Raw genomic sequence first — 18,515 nt, 5'->3', positions numbered from 1 at the left:
GGGTGCAACGTTGCCACACACAGACGCAGAGGGCTGTCTCACACCACAGCAGCACACAAATCTTGCCTGCCTGAAGGCATCCTGAGCTTTGACCTGATCTCAGAAATGAAAAACCATACTCCTAAAACTGCTGAAAAGTGCATGGAGGGGAGGACTGCTGCTTACTGAGCCAGCCCTACACCCCTACCTCCCCCAGCTACCTGCCCCTCTACCACAACCACCAGGAGTGTGTGTGAAATCCCCCTGGGGGATGCCAGCCAGGAACATTTATTGTTAAATACTAGCCCACTACAGCATCTGCTTTTTGAGTTCCAGCATTTTTCAGACCACTCTTCAAGGGGAGTGAGAGCCATCATCTCTAAATACAGTCTTGTGCCTCTGCACGAGCGCAGTAACAGCCCCTGGAGACGCAGTGCTGCACGCATGCCAACGGCTGAGGTTGCTCCACAGCCAGGAAAATGAATAGCCAGTGAGGTCCCAAGGGCAGGAGAAAACCTTGTTGGCTTTGCAGTTCAGTAAGAGAACAGAATGTGTAAATGTAATCTGCCGGCTCCTCCTCTGCCGTCACTCCCGTGGCAAAGAGCTAAATCAAACACGGAGCTGACGCACCCAGAGAGAACTTGGAAATCGAGGAGTTGCCACATCAGCACCACCCCACAGCTCCTCAGGGAAGAGCCAAGAAGGAGAAGGACCACTTTGGTTGTTGGAAAAGGCAGAGAGAAACAGGAGAGATTAGAACTCTCATTAAAAGTGTGTTTAATTATCAACCAGTAAGTAGATAACCCTTTCTGATGCAACCCTCCAGTGCTCACTCCTTGGTGCCATCTGACCTCTCTGGACACAGCCAGAGTCCCAGAAACCACTACATTAACACCCAGGAGTGATGGGGCAGAGGGTCAGAGCAGAACACATTGTAAAACATGGCTTGGAGCCATATCAATTACAGAAACATAAATCACAGTTGTGCTCCAAGGGCTTCAGGGCTACTCAGACCGCAGGGGACCGGCACCCAGTGACTCCCCACCAAATTGTTTCAGCATCTGTAAGTCCCCAGGGTAAAACCACTGATGCCAACAGAGGTTTCTCCCCATGCTTACACAGCAGGCATCAGAGACCTATAAATGTTTGGGTGTTCAGTGAATGACAGGCAGGAGAAGAGATGCATGAGAGGAAAAGATCTGGGATTTACTACAGTTAATAATGGCCGTTGTTTTAATGTAGAACTAATGACCCCCCTGACACCCCTGAGCACAGCCCTTTGCTGGTGGAGCTGCTGAACCAGTGATCTCCAGCCAAGCCATTGCCTCCTGAAGCATAGAAACTTCAGACTGGGCCCTTAACACACCAAACCAGCAGCATTTACTGAACACGGGACACTAACATGCTGCAAAGTATGACACTGACACAATGAACCAAATGAGAAATGGGCTCTTAGGAGAAGCAGCATGTGAATTCCTTCACAGTTTCTCTGACATTTGGTCTTTATTGTTTGGGGGTTTCTTGCTTCTTTGTTTGTTTTTGAAGTAATTTGCTAAATGAATGAGGCAATGCTGTGGGCAGGCACTGCAACTACTGGTGGAACTGGGGTGGAGAAGGCTTTGGGCCATCCCAAGGCCATCCCTCCAGCACTGATAAGCCCTGCTACTGCTGCCAGAGATGCTCTGCTCAGCATTTCATCATTCTTCTGCTTCCCCTAACTCCTCTGTTTCACTTCACCTTCATTTTCTTACGTCATTGAACAGAAAACCATCTGCTGTTACGCTATGATAACTACAGCCCTACACTGTACATTCCTACTTGCTATTTCATTCTCATCTCCTCAGCTGATGCCCTATTCTCCATTAATACAGGTGAAACACTTACCTAAAAACAGCAAATTACTTTTGTGGCTATCTCCTCCCACCCCAGATAACTCAAGAGCTCAGGAGGGGTGGTTGTTTCCTGGCAAATGACCCTGACCAGTGTCGGGAAACCACTCAGCAAGTTCTTAATCCTTCCTGAGACTCTTTACGCTTCATTTGCTGAAGGTCCGTGATCAAAGGTCGGTGGTGATCTTACGTGGCACAGAGCACATAGGGGACAGATTTATCCTCAAATATTTTAAATATTTCATATCACATTCTACTCAACATAAAAAGTACAAAGAGTCTCTTCAGTCTCCTTAAGCAGAGCTAAAAACATGGGCCAGAACTGAAGTCTAACAAGCATCACTATGGCCTGCAGTCACAAACACAGCAAACGCATTCCGACTAGCTTGAGGACAAAAACCATGGGCTTCAAAAAGAAAGAGGTTTGGAGAGGAACATACATGTGTAAATATGCTCCTTTCAGTCAAGGTGGGGGAGGAAAAAATAATACTTATTATGTACATCTGAATGTTTATGAAACTGCCTCTGAGGAGCACCCTTTCAAATGGAAAGGAAAAGCACAACAGAAGAGCAAAGCTTCGCTCTAATCCCAAACAGTTCCAAGCAAACCCATTAGGCAGCCAAACATTTTGAGTCTCATTTCAGCACTGACTGAAGCACACATTTCAACGCTGTGCTGCTGCTCTTGATTAAAATCAAACCCAAGTCCTAGATGATTTTTTTTCTTTGGTTTAGCACTCAGGATGGGGAGGAAGTGAATCAAAAGAAATCCAACTAATTTTAAAGAGGACACCGAAGAAGAAATTAATGTATCAAATTAGCAATGTGCGGCGGCACTTCAAAACCCCAGAGAAACAGAAAGGATGCCTGCAGGTTACTCCTTATGATACCAAACAGAGCAAATCCAATCAGATGAACATGCTGCAGGATCAGTCAGGCGAAAGCCACAGGAGCAGCATTACAAAGTGAAAGATGTCTAAAAAGAGGATTTTCTAAACCCATTGTACTGGTTTGAAACGGAGCTGTTCGCCCCTGGAGGAGATGACAGCGTTGCCGGTATGGTCCTGCAGAACAAGCCGTCCAAAAAAAAACCCCAAACCCCTCAAAGGTGGCACAGAGAAACACCAGAAGAAAGTTTGAGTGAGACATTAAAAACCCTCCCAGAGTGTCAGGGCTGCAATCCCGCATTTAAAATAACACCTCTCCATTCCAAAACCTATTTCCTACACACGAACGTCAGCAAACTGTGACTTTCTACCATGCTATTTCAGAACTTCTTGTCATTAATGGTGCCATCGTAGCTGCCTGCTTCACATTTCCTCTTGCTTAAAATAACAGGCTATGGGAAGAGCACTGACCTGCAGGACTAAGTGAATGAACAAGAAAAGTGGCACGCAGGCACATGACCAAATTGAGAGCGGCGACAGCAGCCTCGGCAGAGCACAGACACGAGCGGAGGGAAGGATGTGATTATCTGCATGTAAAATACTGAGGGACACCCACAGTGGATAGGAATTTCTCTTTGCCCAGCCTTGTGAAACAAGAGCGAGCTGGTGCCCAAAGACATTGAAAAAAGAACAGCAAATACAATAAAGTAAGACCAAAGCAAAAAGGTATTTGTGTTCCTCTGCTCAGCAAGCGATGGGCTCGAGACGCCAGAGGCCAACCGCTTCGTCATGATGGAAATTCCTTACTTGCCTTGAAGACAAACTGACCATCAAACCACAGGAAAAGGAACAAAATGTAAAAAGATAAAGGGGGAAAACGACATTTCAGAGGAATGTGCATGCTTCTGAGCAGAAGGTATCATCTGAGCAGCAAGTCACGGTGCTTTGCTGAGTAGCAAGTCATGGTACAGTTAACCCTCCACTGATAAATTTGCTCCTGGTATTTGTCAGTGGCAGGACAGAGTGTGATGGGCTACAGCTCATACACTAAGGCTATGATTTTATTTATATGTAGATATAGAAAGCCTATTTTAATATCATATCACAGAATCACAGCTGGAAAAGACCTCTGAGACCATCAAATCCAACCTGTGACCTAACACCACGACATCCACTAAACCATGCCACCAAGTGTCATGCCCAATCTTTATATATATATATAATCTTATTTTATATATATCTCTATCATTTTTTTTTATATCTACACATATATATGGCACATCAAGCTTATATAAACCCTGTGTTTTCAAAACCAGGTTCTCAAGACAGCTTCAGAAACCCTCACGTCAAACAAGTATTGGAGCTCCCACCTCACCACACCAGTGGTTTCTGCCAGCCCCACGGGCTGTGCAGGAGAGGATGTACCAAGGAAAACACAATTTGGGTTCCCACAGGCTGAGCTTTCTTAGAAAATGTGATCATTTTGACAATTTATTCCTCCTAGAGAGCCCTGAAAGCAGAAAGGGAAGTTACAAATCCCCTTCTACTGCAGCGCAAAGTAGAGACATCAACTAATGACATGAAAATATATTCATAAGAAATGCAAATGGAAATCACAACCCCTCAAATCACCTCATCAGCAATCCTGAGCAGCCAACCTGCAGCTCCAGCTGGATATGAGGGACCAGCCTGGATGGACGTTTTTCCCCTGTGAGGATAGTCAAGCAGTGGAGCAGGAGGGACGTCCGTTCCTGGGAGCTTCTGAAACCCAACTAGATCAAGCCCAGATCTCCCTCACCTGATCTCTGCACTGAGTGGAGGATGGATCAGGTGATCTCTCAGGAGGTCCTTTTTCAACCCAGCTCCTACCATCAAGAAAGGGCAACCTCCAAGCTGCCCCCTGCTATCCCTTTTTAACACCATCAGACTGCTTCAGACACCTTTCTATGGGACTCTGCAAAAGAAGCACAAGTGATTGTGCTGAGAAAAGTGAGTCACACTTCAAGCACCACAGCCCCCCCAGCCAGCCCATCACACAGGCTGCCAACACAAGCTGCAAACACTTCTCTTGGGCAACTGTTCTCATCACCCAGCTCCCTCAGCGACCTACTTACAAGTCCTAGGGTTGCTTGCTGTTGAAATGCATATTAAACTCAGAACAAACAAATAACCACATCTCCTTTTTCTTCATCCTGAGTCCAATTCTATTTTGTATTTGATGTTTAAAAAGGCTCACCAGTCAATCATATTTCAGAGGGCACAGAGACCTAGAGATGCTAAGAGATGGCCTTGAGAGGCTATGCAGAAGCTCCACACACAGAGAGGCATTTTAATGTAGGCTTCTTGCACAAAAGACTTGGGGTAGAGCTCACTGTGAGAAAGCTCTTGGGGCAAGGCAGAGGAGACAAAGTCCAGGCCAAGCAGAAACTGAGCAACTAGTGCATTCTTGCTTGTTTCTTTGCTGGTTAACTGATACTATTCAGAGCAGTTGGTCAACTTTCAAAGCAATGCTTGGACAATAAATGTTTAGCAATTCTATTCAAAAGTGAAAAAGAAAAGTGGGCCACAGGCATTTCTTTGCAGAAGCCTGCATTGCCTCCCCAGGGCCCTTTATGAAGATCTGAGACTTTCAACTGACCTTCACAGGGGTAAATACCTCCATACAGGGGTACGAAACCAATAGTCAGCTAATTACATCTCACTACACCAGGGCTATCAGCTACCCCAACGCTCCTTCCACAGGGTAAGGACTGGAAGGCAGGAGTCTCTCAAATGATGGTGTTTACAAACTGCTATGCCTGGTGTCAGAAACCAACATCAGATGTTTACCAGAAACAGCTACAGGCCATAAAATGTGGGTACTCAGGGGACTGCTTGAATCCTGTTTCCTCGCACACTGGAGTGGAACAGTGGCTTTCTAAGGTTTCTGTTATTAAGCCTGAGAGCAGGTTTCCCTCTTCACAGCTGCAAAAAGCATCCAAATTATTTCCCACTCTGCATGGAGGTCTCTGACCTGACAGATTGGCAATGGAAGCCCCATGCCCCAGCCAACCTCAGCACTCCCACTCACCGCCACTGCTTGGATCCCCCCCTGGAACCCTGCACATCCATTGCACATCTATTTCACATCCCACGCAGTGCTCCCCCTGCAGGGCATCATCTCACACAGGACTTTTCACACCTCTCTCCTCCCACCATCCATGAGGCTGTCTGAAACTCATCTACCTTCAAAACATCCTCACCTGGGATGAGTCAGGGTCTCAGATGCTCAACACCTTGGGGGTGGCCAGCAACCCCTCTGCTCCCCTCCTGCTGTTGAGTCCTTTGGCCTCGGGACAATTGTGCACAGGTAGATCTCACCTCAGCAAAACATTCTGGAGTCTCAGCAAGAGAGACTGAACTCTCTGGTGGGCTGCCACTTCCCTTTAACCAATTTACCTCCCCCATGGTATTGCAATTATTCCAATTAACCAGCAGAGCCCTTGTTGTTGCTTACTGCTTTGCAGCTGCCAAAAGCAAAGGTGTAACTTTTATGCTTGGTTAAAGCAAGACCTTCTCCTTCCAATCCTTGGCATCCCACTAGCCACCAGCACTGGCTGAGAAGGCTGCCTGAGGAAGAGAAAGCATTACCTGGGTGAGATGCGGATTGGGGTTGAAGCCACACTGATTGCAGACCTTGCTGTGACACTGGGTGCAGGCATTGAAGTTGGGCTGGCCGGGGGATGAGGTGAGCTCGGTGGTCTTGCAAATGGGGCACAGCGTGCTGCTGGGGAGCGGCGCGATCTGTGGGACCGAGTAGGGAGAGGTGGGAGTGCTGCCCCGGTCTGGTGACACTGACGGGGACCTCCCCGAGCCTTGGCTCCTGGCGTCCACCTGCAGCATCTTCCGCGGTCCCTCTGCTGGCGGCCCGGGCTGGCCGCGGCCCCTCATCTCCCGCGGGCTCTGGGAGCTGGGTGCAGTCTGGGAGAGGGAGGGGGACGCTGAGCGCTGTCCCGCAGCCTGATCCAGCTGCTCCGGTCTCCTGGGCGTGCTGAAACACCATTAAAAATACACAGAATAAGGCCAGGTTTAGCACACATTGCAGAGATGCCAATCACTGTAGAAAACATCTAAAGCACACTCTGCCCCTGAAGCCCCCAGCTAGCCAGAGAGGCACAGTAAGACCATTCTGCAGAGCAGGGAAATTGTTCAGCTCAGCAGAAGGATGAAGGATCCACTTTACCTTAGGAAATGAGGCACAATTTCAGCTTTCTCTTACATAACCCAGCAGCAGAGATGTAATTGAATTATTCGGTGTATTCCGAGCTGAACCTTAGTCAGAAAGTTGCACATACAAAGTGAATGAGAAGTTTGGGGCAGCTCAGCCTCCTGCCAGCCAAGGGCTGCCCTTCAGCACTTCTCCAGCACAAAGTGGTGCTAGAGGAGGCAGCAGCAGCGCTGGTTTGCAGACTGTGAGGCCTCTCTGCAGAAGGCGGCCAACGCACACCAAACCATCTTCTCACAACCTACTTTTATGAGCTGCTGTGAAACCAGAAGGCTGCAGAAAGCCCTACTGATAAAAAGAGAACCCCTCCAAAGCCCAAAGGAGGCAGGAGAACTACTTGGTTTTAATCTTTCTGGACTGTGGAGCTGCCCCTGTGCAAATCACAGGTGAAAGAAATTGAGGGCTTGTTTCTCTGGGGCCACAGCTGTGGTAAATTAAGAGAGAGGGCATCAGCTCTGCTTTGGTAATCATTGCTAAAGTGAAAAGCCTGAGGAACAGGGCCTGGCCACCCCCACAGCTGAACCCTCTTCTGGGTCATCCCAGTCTTGGCTAGGCAGAAAACCTGCTGGGATGTATTAGTTCACCAGCACAGGGCTGTGAAACCTCCATGTGAACCCCCAGCCACCCAGAAGGAGCAATCCTACAGTCAGCATTGCACCCACTAATTGTCAGGCAGCAGACCCACTAGCCTGTGTGGAATGCTCAGCACCCTGCAGTACATGCTCTCTGCCACCCCAGAGCTCGAGGAGAAGGTCCAGCAGGCCTAGGAAGCTCTGGAGCAGCTTCAGAGCTTTGAGTCCTTGTGCTGGAGAACATAATATCATAGTATCATAGTATCAGTCAGGGTTGGAAGGGACCACAAGGATCATCTAGTTCCAATCCCCCTGCCATGGGCAGGGACACCCCCCACACTAGATCAGGCTGGCCAGAGCCTCATCATCCAGTCTAGACTGAAATGGTTCAATCTAGACTGAAATGGTTCAATCTAGACTGAAATGGTTCAATCTAGACTGCCATCAGCCCAGTTTGCAAGGGTAATGACATGCAACAGAGGAAGCACCAAAAAGCAGAAGAAAAGTCCCCCTGAAGCACCAACATACATGGACATGGCAGGAGATCCCCCACTACTTCAGTGCAGGTAGCTTGTAACACGCTGCTGAGAGACTACGAGCGCATGAGGATGAGCCTGGGATGGAAGATGCTTATCTAATTACAAAATAATTTGGTGCTTATCAGCAATCCCCACAAATATTTCTTCCAGGAGGCAGGAGCCCTCATGCCCTCACTACCTGAGCTCTACAGCTGTTTAAGGAAAAATATTACTCACACTCTCAAATTTAATAAATAGTTGATTTACCCAAGCAGGCTCTGACCTTCTAAAGGTTTAAAAAGGGAACTTAAATGCAGAAAACTAATGAAATTCAAAGTGCATGTTGCCACAGTAATAGGAAGTCAGATGAAAATAAATATTAAAATAGCACTTTGGGAATACTTTTCAGCTGCAGATTGAAATCCACTTCTGTGAAGGAGGAATCATGCAATAATAATAAAGCAAAGCAATATGGGAGATGTGCTCCAGACTAAAGAGCAAACCACACCTGGCCCTGCAGCCAGACACCTGCAGAAGTGTAGTCTGCTTCACAGCACTCCTCCATTAATGGGGTGGGAGCTCAGAGCTGGGCTTCACCTCCTGATGCTGCCTCATAAGACAAGTAGGCAGGTGTAGGTGGTGGTGATAGGAGAGCTTGGCCCCAAACCCTGGGAGAAGCTCATGGGAAGCACCTCTGCCTCCATTTAATTCTTATAAAGCCAGCATTTGTGTATTAAAACACCTGCTGCCCTAGTGGTGTACCCAGCAGCACTGAGGTCACATTCACTGGAAAGTTTAATGAGTGTCAAATCACAGAACTTTTCAGTTGGAAAAGATCTCTGAGATCATCAGGGCCAACTGCTGACCTAACACCACCATGCCCTCTAAGCCATGTTTCACAGTGCCATGGTTACATGTTTCTTGAGCATCTCTAGAGATGGTGACTCTACCACCTCTCTGGGTAGCCTGGTCCAATGCCTGGCAACCCTTCCAGTAAAGAATTTTTTCCTAATATCCAAACTAAACCACCCCTGGTGCAGCTTGAGGCCATTTCCTCTCTCTCTATTACCTGACACTTGGGAGAAAAGATCAACACTCGCCTCACGACAGCCTCCAATGCCAATGGCATCCTGGCCTGCATCAGGAACAGTGTGGCCAGCAGGAGCAGGGAGGTCATTCTGCCCCTGGACACTGCACTGGTTAGGCCACACCTCGAGTCCTGTGTCCAGTTCTGGGCCCCTCAGTTTAGGAAGGAGGTTGACTTGCTGGAGCGTGTCCAGAGAAGGGCAACAAAGTTGGTGAGGGGTTTGGAACACAGCCCTGTGAGGAGAGACTGAGGGAGCTGGGGCTGCTTAGCCTGGAGAAGAGGAGACTCAGGGGTGACCTTATTGCTGTCTACAACTACCTGAAGGGAGGTTGTAGACAGGCAGAGGTTGGTCTCTTCTCCCAGGCAGCCAGCACCAGAACAAGAGGACACAGTCTCAGGCTGTGCCAGGGGAGGTTCAGGCTGGAGGTCAGGAGGAAGTTTTACACGGAGAGAGTAACTGCCCATTGGAATGGGCTGCCTGGGGAGGTGGTGGAATCACCATCATTGGAGGTGTTCAGGAGGATACTTGATAGGGTGCTTGGTTGCATGGGTTAGTTGAGTAGGTGGTGTTGGATGATAGGTTGGATGTGATGATCTCAAAGGTCTCTTCCAACCTGGTTTATTCTATTCTGTTCTGAAACCAATCCAGCTCTAACCACAGAATTTCCATTCAACCACTGCTTCACTTCCCAGCTCAGTGAGAACTGGAAAAACCCAAGAGCAGCTGCCCACTGCTGAAGTGTTTAGCCATGTATCAGTAGGTACCCCTATGTCTGCAGCTGGTGTTAGCAGTACTGGCAGCCTGCCTGACTTATTTCAAGCACCTTTCTTCAGCTAAAGAGTGAATCTTTTTGCTTAGTGAGCTGTTTGCAGCACATCAGGAGTGCTGTGCCACCAAAGCTGTGCTCCATCAAGAGGAGCTGGCACACAAGGCACACGCCAGTTCACCACATTTCCTAATCCAAAACAGAGTCTGTGGCTGTCTTGAAAAAGCAAAACTGCATGAGAAGAAAATTACACAAGGTGCTGTTATTTTGCCTGGAGCCATCATTCCTGGCACAGAAGTGGGAGGAGAGCAGCTGGGCACTGGTGGAACAGTGCTGCTCTGAGAAGATGATCTCCCAGTCTAGGATGGAGCTCCCTCCCAGCTCCTTCCTCCTTTTCAGGTGCAGAGAAGTGCTGTGCACCATCTCCATCCCACTCTCAGCAGTGCTTTCCCTCTGTGCACTTCTATCATCACTGCATTTATTTATAATTACCCAAGGTGCTTCAGCCACCTCATGACACAAGCTGGGATGTCTCCCACTTGCACCAGCTGAACATGTCCATGAAATTTTAAGACCAGAAGGAATCATCTGGCCTGCCAAACACAGTAAACACAGGAGAGATGCCTCAGGAAAGAACATGAGAACAGTCATATGGAATCAGAGGCAGGCCCACACTCATTGCATCTTTTGCTAGGATGCTCCTGTGCACATCCCATGCCCATCTATGAACCATTTGCTGTTGTTACACAAGTCCAAACTGCAGCTCATCTACCTTCCCCCTCCCCCCCCCGCCCTACAGCTCTTTTCATAATCAATACAATTATTAACTGGCTTCGGCCGCTAAACAGTTCCAAAGGAATTTCCCCCCCAGTACCACTGGATGTTCATTAACAATTAGATTGAGATGTCCTAATGAGGCAGGATTGCACCCATTGGGTGGGGGCTGCATTGATTTTGCACTGCCCTAATGGCTGATTAGAAACATTGGGTGATGCTCAGGCAGACATCTCCACAGGGCCCAAATCCAGCAGCTCTCAGTTACCAACAGAGGGAGAATTTTGCCCCAGTGGAGAATATCAGCTGCATTTGCCTAAGCTTATTAACAGTTACACCATCGAGGCTTCCCTTTAATGTATTCTGTCTATTAATGCTTTATCAGGAGAAGGTCAGGCAGGCAGCTCTGTTAATGTGCCCACAGTCCCTGGCAGGTTGGCAGCTGGGAGGATGCCATTTTCATAGTATCATAGTATCAGTCAGGGTTGGAAGGGACCACAAGGATCATCTAGTTCCAACCCCCCTGCCATGGGCAGGGACACCCCACACTAGATCAGGCTGGCCAGAGCCTCATCCAGCCTGGGCTTAAACACCTGAAAACATCAGAGCTTCACTCCCAGCTCTGCCACCTGCCTCACCTTCCCTAGGCAGTGCAAGGAGCACCCTCCTGATGCAAAGCATTGTAAAGCACCCACAAAATCAACCCTCAGCTCTGTGCAAGAGAGGAGGCTAAACTGCAAGTTTGCTTCTCATGTAGCCCAGAGCTACATCACCCTGAGAGATTAATCTGTAGCCAGGTTTGCTTTGCTGTCAGATTATTCTCCTGATGGAAAAAAAAGGTGCAGAACATTCCTTACTCCCCTCAGAAACAGGCACAGATAGGAAACCAGCCTTTCTATTTAGGGCTGGTGCAAACCTGGCAGGCTGGGAGGAGGTGGAGAAGGACTAGGAGGGAAGAGCTGACTGAGAAGATCAGAAGCACGAACAGCATCATGAAAAGTAACAGTCAAAGCCATTCTCCACAAAGTCAAGCTCTGTGGTGTAAGATGTCACAACCCCCTCAGACTTTTTTATGCCCAATTCTTTCCCTCCCACAAAAACAATGGATTTTTCACTGAAATAAGAAGAACTGGGAAGGCCTCAAAAACAATCTCCTGTTTGCAGCCAAAACAAATGTTGGACTGTTTGCTGATTAACGTTTGATTTCAGCAAGAAATGATTTGTTGGAAAGCTAACTCTTGATGGCATGGCAGCACCGGTGAAAAGGTGTCAGCAGCTTTAGGAAGGATGAAAGCAGCACAGTGACACAGCATCCCTCCACAGCCCTGTTCCACTGAGGTGGCACAGCCTTCTATTGGGGAATTCCTAGGTAACTTCAGGGCCCACAGAAAGAAATTGCTCTAATTTAGCTCAAGTTCATGCCGTTAAATTATACAGATGAGACCCAAGCTTGGACCAAATAACTCAATAGCTGTCACTGGGTTCTTTTTAACACACGATGCTAACCTGGAGCAACAACCACCCCAAGGTGAGTGCCAACATTCTTCACAGTATCACAGTATAACCAAGGTTGGAAATGACCTCGAGGATCATCGAGTCCAACCTATCACCACAGACCTCATGACTAGACCATGGCACCAAGTGCCACATCCAATCCCCTCTTGAACACCTCCAGGGATGGTGACTCCACCACCTCCCTGGGCAGCACATTCCAATGACGAACGACTCGCTCAGTGAAGAACTTTCTCCTCACCTCGAGTCTAAACCTCCCCTGGCACAGCTTGAGACTGTGTCCCCTTGTTCTGGTGCTGGTTGCCTGGAAGAAGCGACCAACCCCTTCCTGGCTACAACCACCTTTCAGGTAGTTGTAGAGGGCAATGAGGTCTCCCCTGAGCCTCCTCTTCTCCAGGCTAAACAACCCCAGCTCCCTCAGCCTCTCCTCACAGGGCTGTGCTCAAGGCCTCTCCCCAGCCTTGTTGCCCTTCTCTGGACACCTTCAAGTGTTTTGATGTCCTTCTTAAACTGAGGGGCCCAGAACTGGACACAGGACTCAAGGGGCAGCATAACCAAAGCAGAGTACAGGGCACAATGACTTCCCTGCTCCTGCTGGCCACACTATTCCTAATGCAGGCCAGGATGCCATTGGCCCTCTTGGCCACCTGGGCACACTGCTGGCTCATATTCAGGTGGCTGTCAATCAGTACCCCCAGGTCCCTCTCTGTTTGGCAGCTCTCAGCCACTCTGACCCCAGCCTGTAGCTCTGCATGGGGTTGTTGTGGCCAAAGTGCAGCACTCGGCACTTGGACTTGTTGAATGCCATCCCATTGGATTCTGCCCATCTGTCCAGTCGGTCGAGGTCCCTCTGCAGAGCCTTTCTACCCTCTAACTGACTAACATCTGCTCCTAACTTGGTGTCATCTGCAGACTTGCTGATGACTGACTCGACCCCCTCATCCAGATCATCAATGAAGATGTTAAAGAGGATGGGGCCCAGCACCCCAGCAGGGTTTGGCATGGAATAGGCTGCCCAGGGGGGTGGTGGTGGTCGATGTCCCTGGAGGTGTTTAAGAAAAGACTGAATGAGGCACTTAGTGCCATGGTCTGGTTGATTGGTTAGGGTTGGGTGATTGGTTGGACTTGATGATCTTGGAAGTCTCTTCCAACCTGGTTGATTCTCTGATTCTGCGGGAGCTGTGCTCTGCTATTAGCAGTGTTCCTTAATTTTGGTCCAAGTATATAATTTGGGAGTTGCAGCCCTTTTATGCAAGTGAAAAACATGGATTGCATCCTTTTCCCTGCTTGGTGCTGACTGAAATGGATCCCTGCTCACTGGGAAACAGATCTAATCACTGCATAACATAAAAACAGGAACAGGTTGCCCAGGGAGGTGGTGGAAGCCTCATCACTGGAGGTTATTAAGGGCAGGCTGGATGTGGCTCTGAGCAACCTGATCTAGTGTGAGAGGTCCCTGCCCATGGCAGAGGGGTTGGAACTGAATGATCCTTGAGGTCCCTTCCAACCCTAATGATTCTGTGATGTTATGATTCCATAAACGGCACCATTGCCATCATTTCCCAAAGAGCCCACATTGCTTAGGGGTTCCAAAGAAGAGCTGGGTTTGTCCATGGAAGGTACCTCCTAGCTTCACAGCCATATCAAAATCAAGCAAAATGGGGACAGCAAGTCTTTTCCATCACTGGAAGAGGGAAAACAAATGGCAGCTTCCCTGCAGTAAGAGCAAGTGCATGAGCAGCAGATAACCAAGATAAAGCATGAGAAGCAAGAAGCATAAATGCTCACACCCAAAAGAGGGAGGCTGGGTTAATGAAGAAGAATTAGAGCTGCTCAGCTACGAGCGGAGATTTGACCTAGTTGGTTTGACTGAAACCTGATGTGAACATCCACATGACTGATTTTAAGAATCACCGAATATAACCTATTTAGGGGGGAAAAAAATGTAAAAAGGTAGCTAAGCAAAAGGAGAACTGCACTCTAGGTCCAAAAGGCACTGGGATTGACTCAGAAAAACATAATTCCTAATGTTTATAGGAACTGCATGGGATAATATCAAATATTAGCTGGTAGATACTGCCTGTCAGCAAGTCAGACTAGAAAATAGGACATGCAACCTTTCAATAAATAAACAGAAAAAGAGGTGCCTGATGTGCAGGGCCTCCACTTCCAGCTCCATGCACTGAAAATGTCCCACTAGTGATGCTGAAACATCCACCAAGCTTGGGAGTTTTACTGGTGGCAGCTTTGGAGCTCTGGAAGTGCTACATCCACACAGGGGATCACAGAATCACAGAATGTTAGGGGCTGGAAGGGACCTCCAAAGTTAGAATAGAATAGAATAGAATAGAATAGAATAGAATAGAATAGAATAGAATAGAATAGAGTAGAATAGGAGTAGAGTAGAATAGAATAGAATAGAATAGAATAGAATAGAATAGAATAGAATAGAATAGAATAGAATAGAATAGAATAGAATAGAATAGAATAGAATAGACCAGAAATAACCTTCGAGGTCATCAAGTCCAACCTATCACCCAACACCATCTAATCTAACTAAATCTAACTAATCTAACCACTAATCTAACTAAACCATGGCACCAAGTGCCTCATCCAGTCTCCTCCTGAACACTTCCAATGATGGTGACTCCACCACCTCCCAGGGCAGCACATTCCAATGGCCAATCTCTCTCTCTATGAAGAATTTCTTCCTAACATCCAGCCTAAGCCTCCCCTGGCACAGCTTGAGACTGTGTCCTCTTGTTCTGGTGCTGGATACCTGGGAGAAGAGACCAACCCCCAACCAGCTACCACCTCCCTTCAGGTAGTTGTAGAGAGCAATAAGGTCTCCCCTGAGCCTCCTCTTCTCCAGGCTAAGCAGCCCCAGCTCCCTCAGCCTCTCCTCACAGGGCTGTACTCCAGACCCCTCCCCAGCTTTGTTGCCCTTCTCTGGACTCATTCCAGCAACTCAACATCTTTCCTAAACTGAGGGGCCCATAGCTGGACACAAGACTCAAGGTGTGGCCAAACCAGTGCTGAGTACAGTTCATCCAGTCCAACCCCCCTGCCAGAGCAGCATCACCTAGAGCAGATCACACAGGAATGCATCCTGGCAGGTTTTGAATATCTCCAGAGAGGCAGACCTCACAACCCCCCTGGGCAGCCTGTTCCAGTGTTCTGTCACCCTCACAGTGAAAAAAATGTCCCTTATGTTTCCATGGAACTTCCTACGCCTCAGCCTCCACCCATTGCCCCTGGTGCTGTCATGGGGATCCTGTACCAGATTCTGCTGTGACCAAGAAAGAGAGAAAGAAAAAAAAAGCAGCAGTTCCAGAATTCAAAATCAGCACCTGCTCAAACCCACTTAATGACAGTTTTGTCCAGGCAGGAAGAAGCCTGTGCTGGAACTGTATGTACTGGGTGGTTTACAACCAGCGAGTGGCACACAGCTGAGATGGAAACAGAAAACATGAAATGGTGACTAGAAACTGTCAGGGGCTGCTTTATTGGAAGGCAAGACAGGCACTCTCGTGAAAGGCCACGCTCTCTAATGACTTGCTTTTGTCAGCTGGGGAAAAACCCTGTTCTCCTGCAGCTTTTGTGCTCCAGGGCTGCTTCAGCCCCATCAAACAAGATGCAGCTTCTGTCAGGCGTTTTCCCCATGACTGAGGCATCCCTAATGCACATCTCCTGATGCTAATCTATTCTATTCTATTCTATTCTATTCTATTCTATTCTATTCTATTCTATTCTATTCTATTCTATTCTATTCTATTCTATTCTATTCTTCTGCTCAAGGCTTTCACCCCATCTGGGCAATCCCTCTCATCCCAAACCTCCACACGCATACCTGTTCTCATAAATACATAGAACCATGATGGCCTCACAGAATCACCAAGGTTCGAAGAGACCTCAAAGATCAAGTCCAACCTGTCACCACAGACCCCGTGACTAAACCATGGCACCAAGTGCCACATCCAATCCCCTCTTGAACACCTCCAGGGATGGTGACTCCACCACCTCCCTGGGCAGCCCATTCCACTGACAAACGACTCTCTCAGCCTCAAGTCCTGTGCCTGTTGCTTGTACACGCCAACCTGGCATCCCCAAACTTCTCTCCAGAGAACCCCAAGATCTGATGTCTGCTAGCCAGCCCATGCAGACCATCTGCAAACTGAATGCAAGGCAAGTGATCCCCCTAGAGTCCAGAGCAGCCTTTATGAACCCCAAGACCTGAACTGGAGTCAGGGGAGACTTTTGCATGCCTCCAAAGAGCCTTCATGAGCCAGAATATCACCAAGTGACCTGCAGACCCCCATGTGCTACTCCTTCAGCTCCTGATCCCTGAAATGTGCAGCCACCACTGCCAGGATCTTTATCAAGCCCTTCAGGGATGTCACCAGCTGGCATGACAGAAGAGCCTGTAGGTAATGATCTCAGACCAATATATATCAAAGAGACTGTTTGTGAGATAGCTTTACAGGAGTGGGCACACTGAAGGGTGAAAGGTTTAACCAGGTCTCCTTTTCAAGTGATATAACTGTTGCTAAGGACATTTAAGATCTTGAACTTCAAAGCATTAAAATCTCTCGGGGATAAGTGGGGTGTCCAACATCCATTCAGCCTCAGCATCAGGGAAAATCTGTTCCCTCTGTGATAGCAGAAAACTACATGTAAATCTCCCAGAGACAGAGCAGAAGCCACTTCTTGATCGTGATGCAGTGAGCTGCACAGTAAGAGGAGCAGTATACAGCTAGCTGCTGGGAGCCAGGGCAGCCCAGATGCAAAGCAGGAGCCCTGGGTCTGCTGTGCATGCACAGAAATGTCATCCCTGGGATCAATGTAGACCTATTAGAAAGGTCCATGGCATGTCTGATTCACCACCTGCACCTCTCTGGGCACCTAAGAAGTACCTGGAAGGTATAAAGCAAGGAGGAATGGTAGCTCTTCCAGTCAATGAGTGCAGCTGGCAGGTCAGCTTTCAACCATAGGTGCAGGTGAAGAACAGCCTTGTAGCCATCGGGCAGGACTGGAGGGAGAGGAGGCAGTGGGCACCCCAGCTGCTGACCCAGGGATGTTGCTGAAGGGGAGGATGCTCAGCACGTCTGCCTGACTTGGGAAGTCTCACCAGACTGAGCACATCAAACTCCATATTCATTCAAGGGAGCACTGGGGGTGGCCATGCTCCAGGGCTGCTGCAGGCTCCTCTCCACTCCTCTCTACTACAGGATTTAGAAGGTCTGCAAGAAATGACAAAAAGCCCTACCACAGGGATATGACCCTGCAACCAACACCAGGGAGCATGCAGAGAAAGGGCAGTAGGGATAACTGCCCCCAAAGCCACAGTGAGGTGCAGGCTGGAGCTGTCTCTTCAATCTGATTTTCACCTAGTGTGGCCTTCATATCTTTCTGCACTCCAACCGTGTGAGCGAATCATTGATGCATGTTACAAATCACACCATTCATAAAGGGTCATCATAGTATCATAGTCTCAGTCAGGGTGGGAAGGGACCACAAGGATCATCTAGTTCCAATCCCCCTGCCATGGGCAGGGACACCCCACACTAGATCAGGCTGGCCCTCCAGGGACAGGGCCTCAACCACCTCCCTGGACAACCCATTCCAGAGCTTCACCACCCTCATGGTGAAGAACTTCCTCCTCACATCCAGCCTGAATCTCCCCACCTCCAGCTTCATTCCATTCCCCCTAGTCCTATCACTACCTGACATATCATGACAATGTTAAAAACACTGTGGGCACCAGAAAGGAGAAGGATGACAGGTAGATTGCCCCAGCCCAGGGGCAGCTGCTCCCTCTGCCTCCATCTGCTGACATCTTACAAGCAAACCCCAGCAATGAAGCCGAGGAAGCTGAGTGCCACGCTCATGTTTAACTGAAGACCTTTGTCCCAGTAAAGCCATCAGCATGAATTACTCTGCTGTGTTTATGAAATTCCAGCAAAGCCAAAAGATAAACCACGGCATGAAGCTGAAGAATTTTTATGGCACACAGCTCAGGAAAGCTTATCTTGTAAATCTATGATTATAACCCCCCCCTTGAGAGCCTCCCTGGCTTTAATTGGCACCGGTTTTTGCTGAGGTTGTTAACTACTGCTAAAGCAACACAGAACAGAGCTGCCTTGCTCTTGCCTCACTCCTGTAACATGCTTTGAGCTGCCAAAACTGACGACAGAAACGTTCAGAAACAGTGACCATAAGAGACTCAGCTTAGAATCTTCAAATCATAGAGGTTGGACAAGACCGCT

The 18,515-nt window shown here is 48.4% G+C and overlaps 1 protein-coding gene across 2 annotated transcripts in view; it reads right to left on the bottom strand.

Moving 5' to 3' along the window:
* Nucleotides 1-18,515, bottom strand: part of BSN (bassoon presynaptic cytomatrix protein) — a 124,814-nt gene that overhangs the window by 84,499 nt on the left and 21,800 nt on the right. For both annotated transcript variants that reach the window (XM_068157990.1, XM_068157991.1), the window contains exon 2: nt 6,386-6,785. In XM_068157990.1, the coding sequence (XP_068014091.1) occupies nt 6,386-6,785 (400 nt within the window). The remainder of the gene's footprint in view (nt 1-6,385; nt 6,786-18,515) is intronic.

This window comes from Melanerpes formicivorus, unplaced genomic scaffold, assembly GCF_026170545.1.
Source record: "Melanerpes formicivorus ecotype bairdi unplaced genomic scaffold, bMelFor1.0.p_v2 SCAF_38, whole genome shotgun sequence".
Classification (NCBI taxonomy): domain Eukaryota; kingdom Metazoa; phylum Chordata; class Aves; order Piciformes; family Picidae; genus Melanerpes; species Melanerpes formicivorus.
This window is presented reverse-complemented; position numbering and strand designations above follow the sequence as displayed.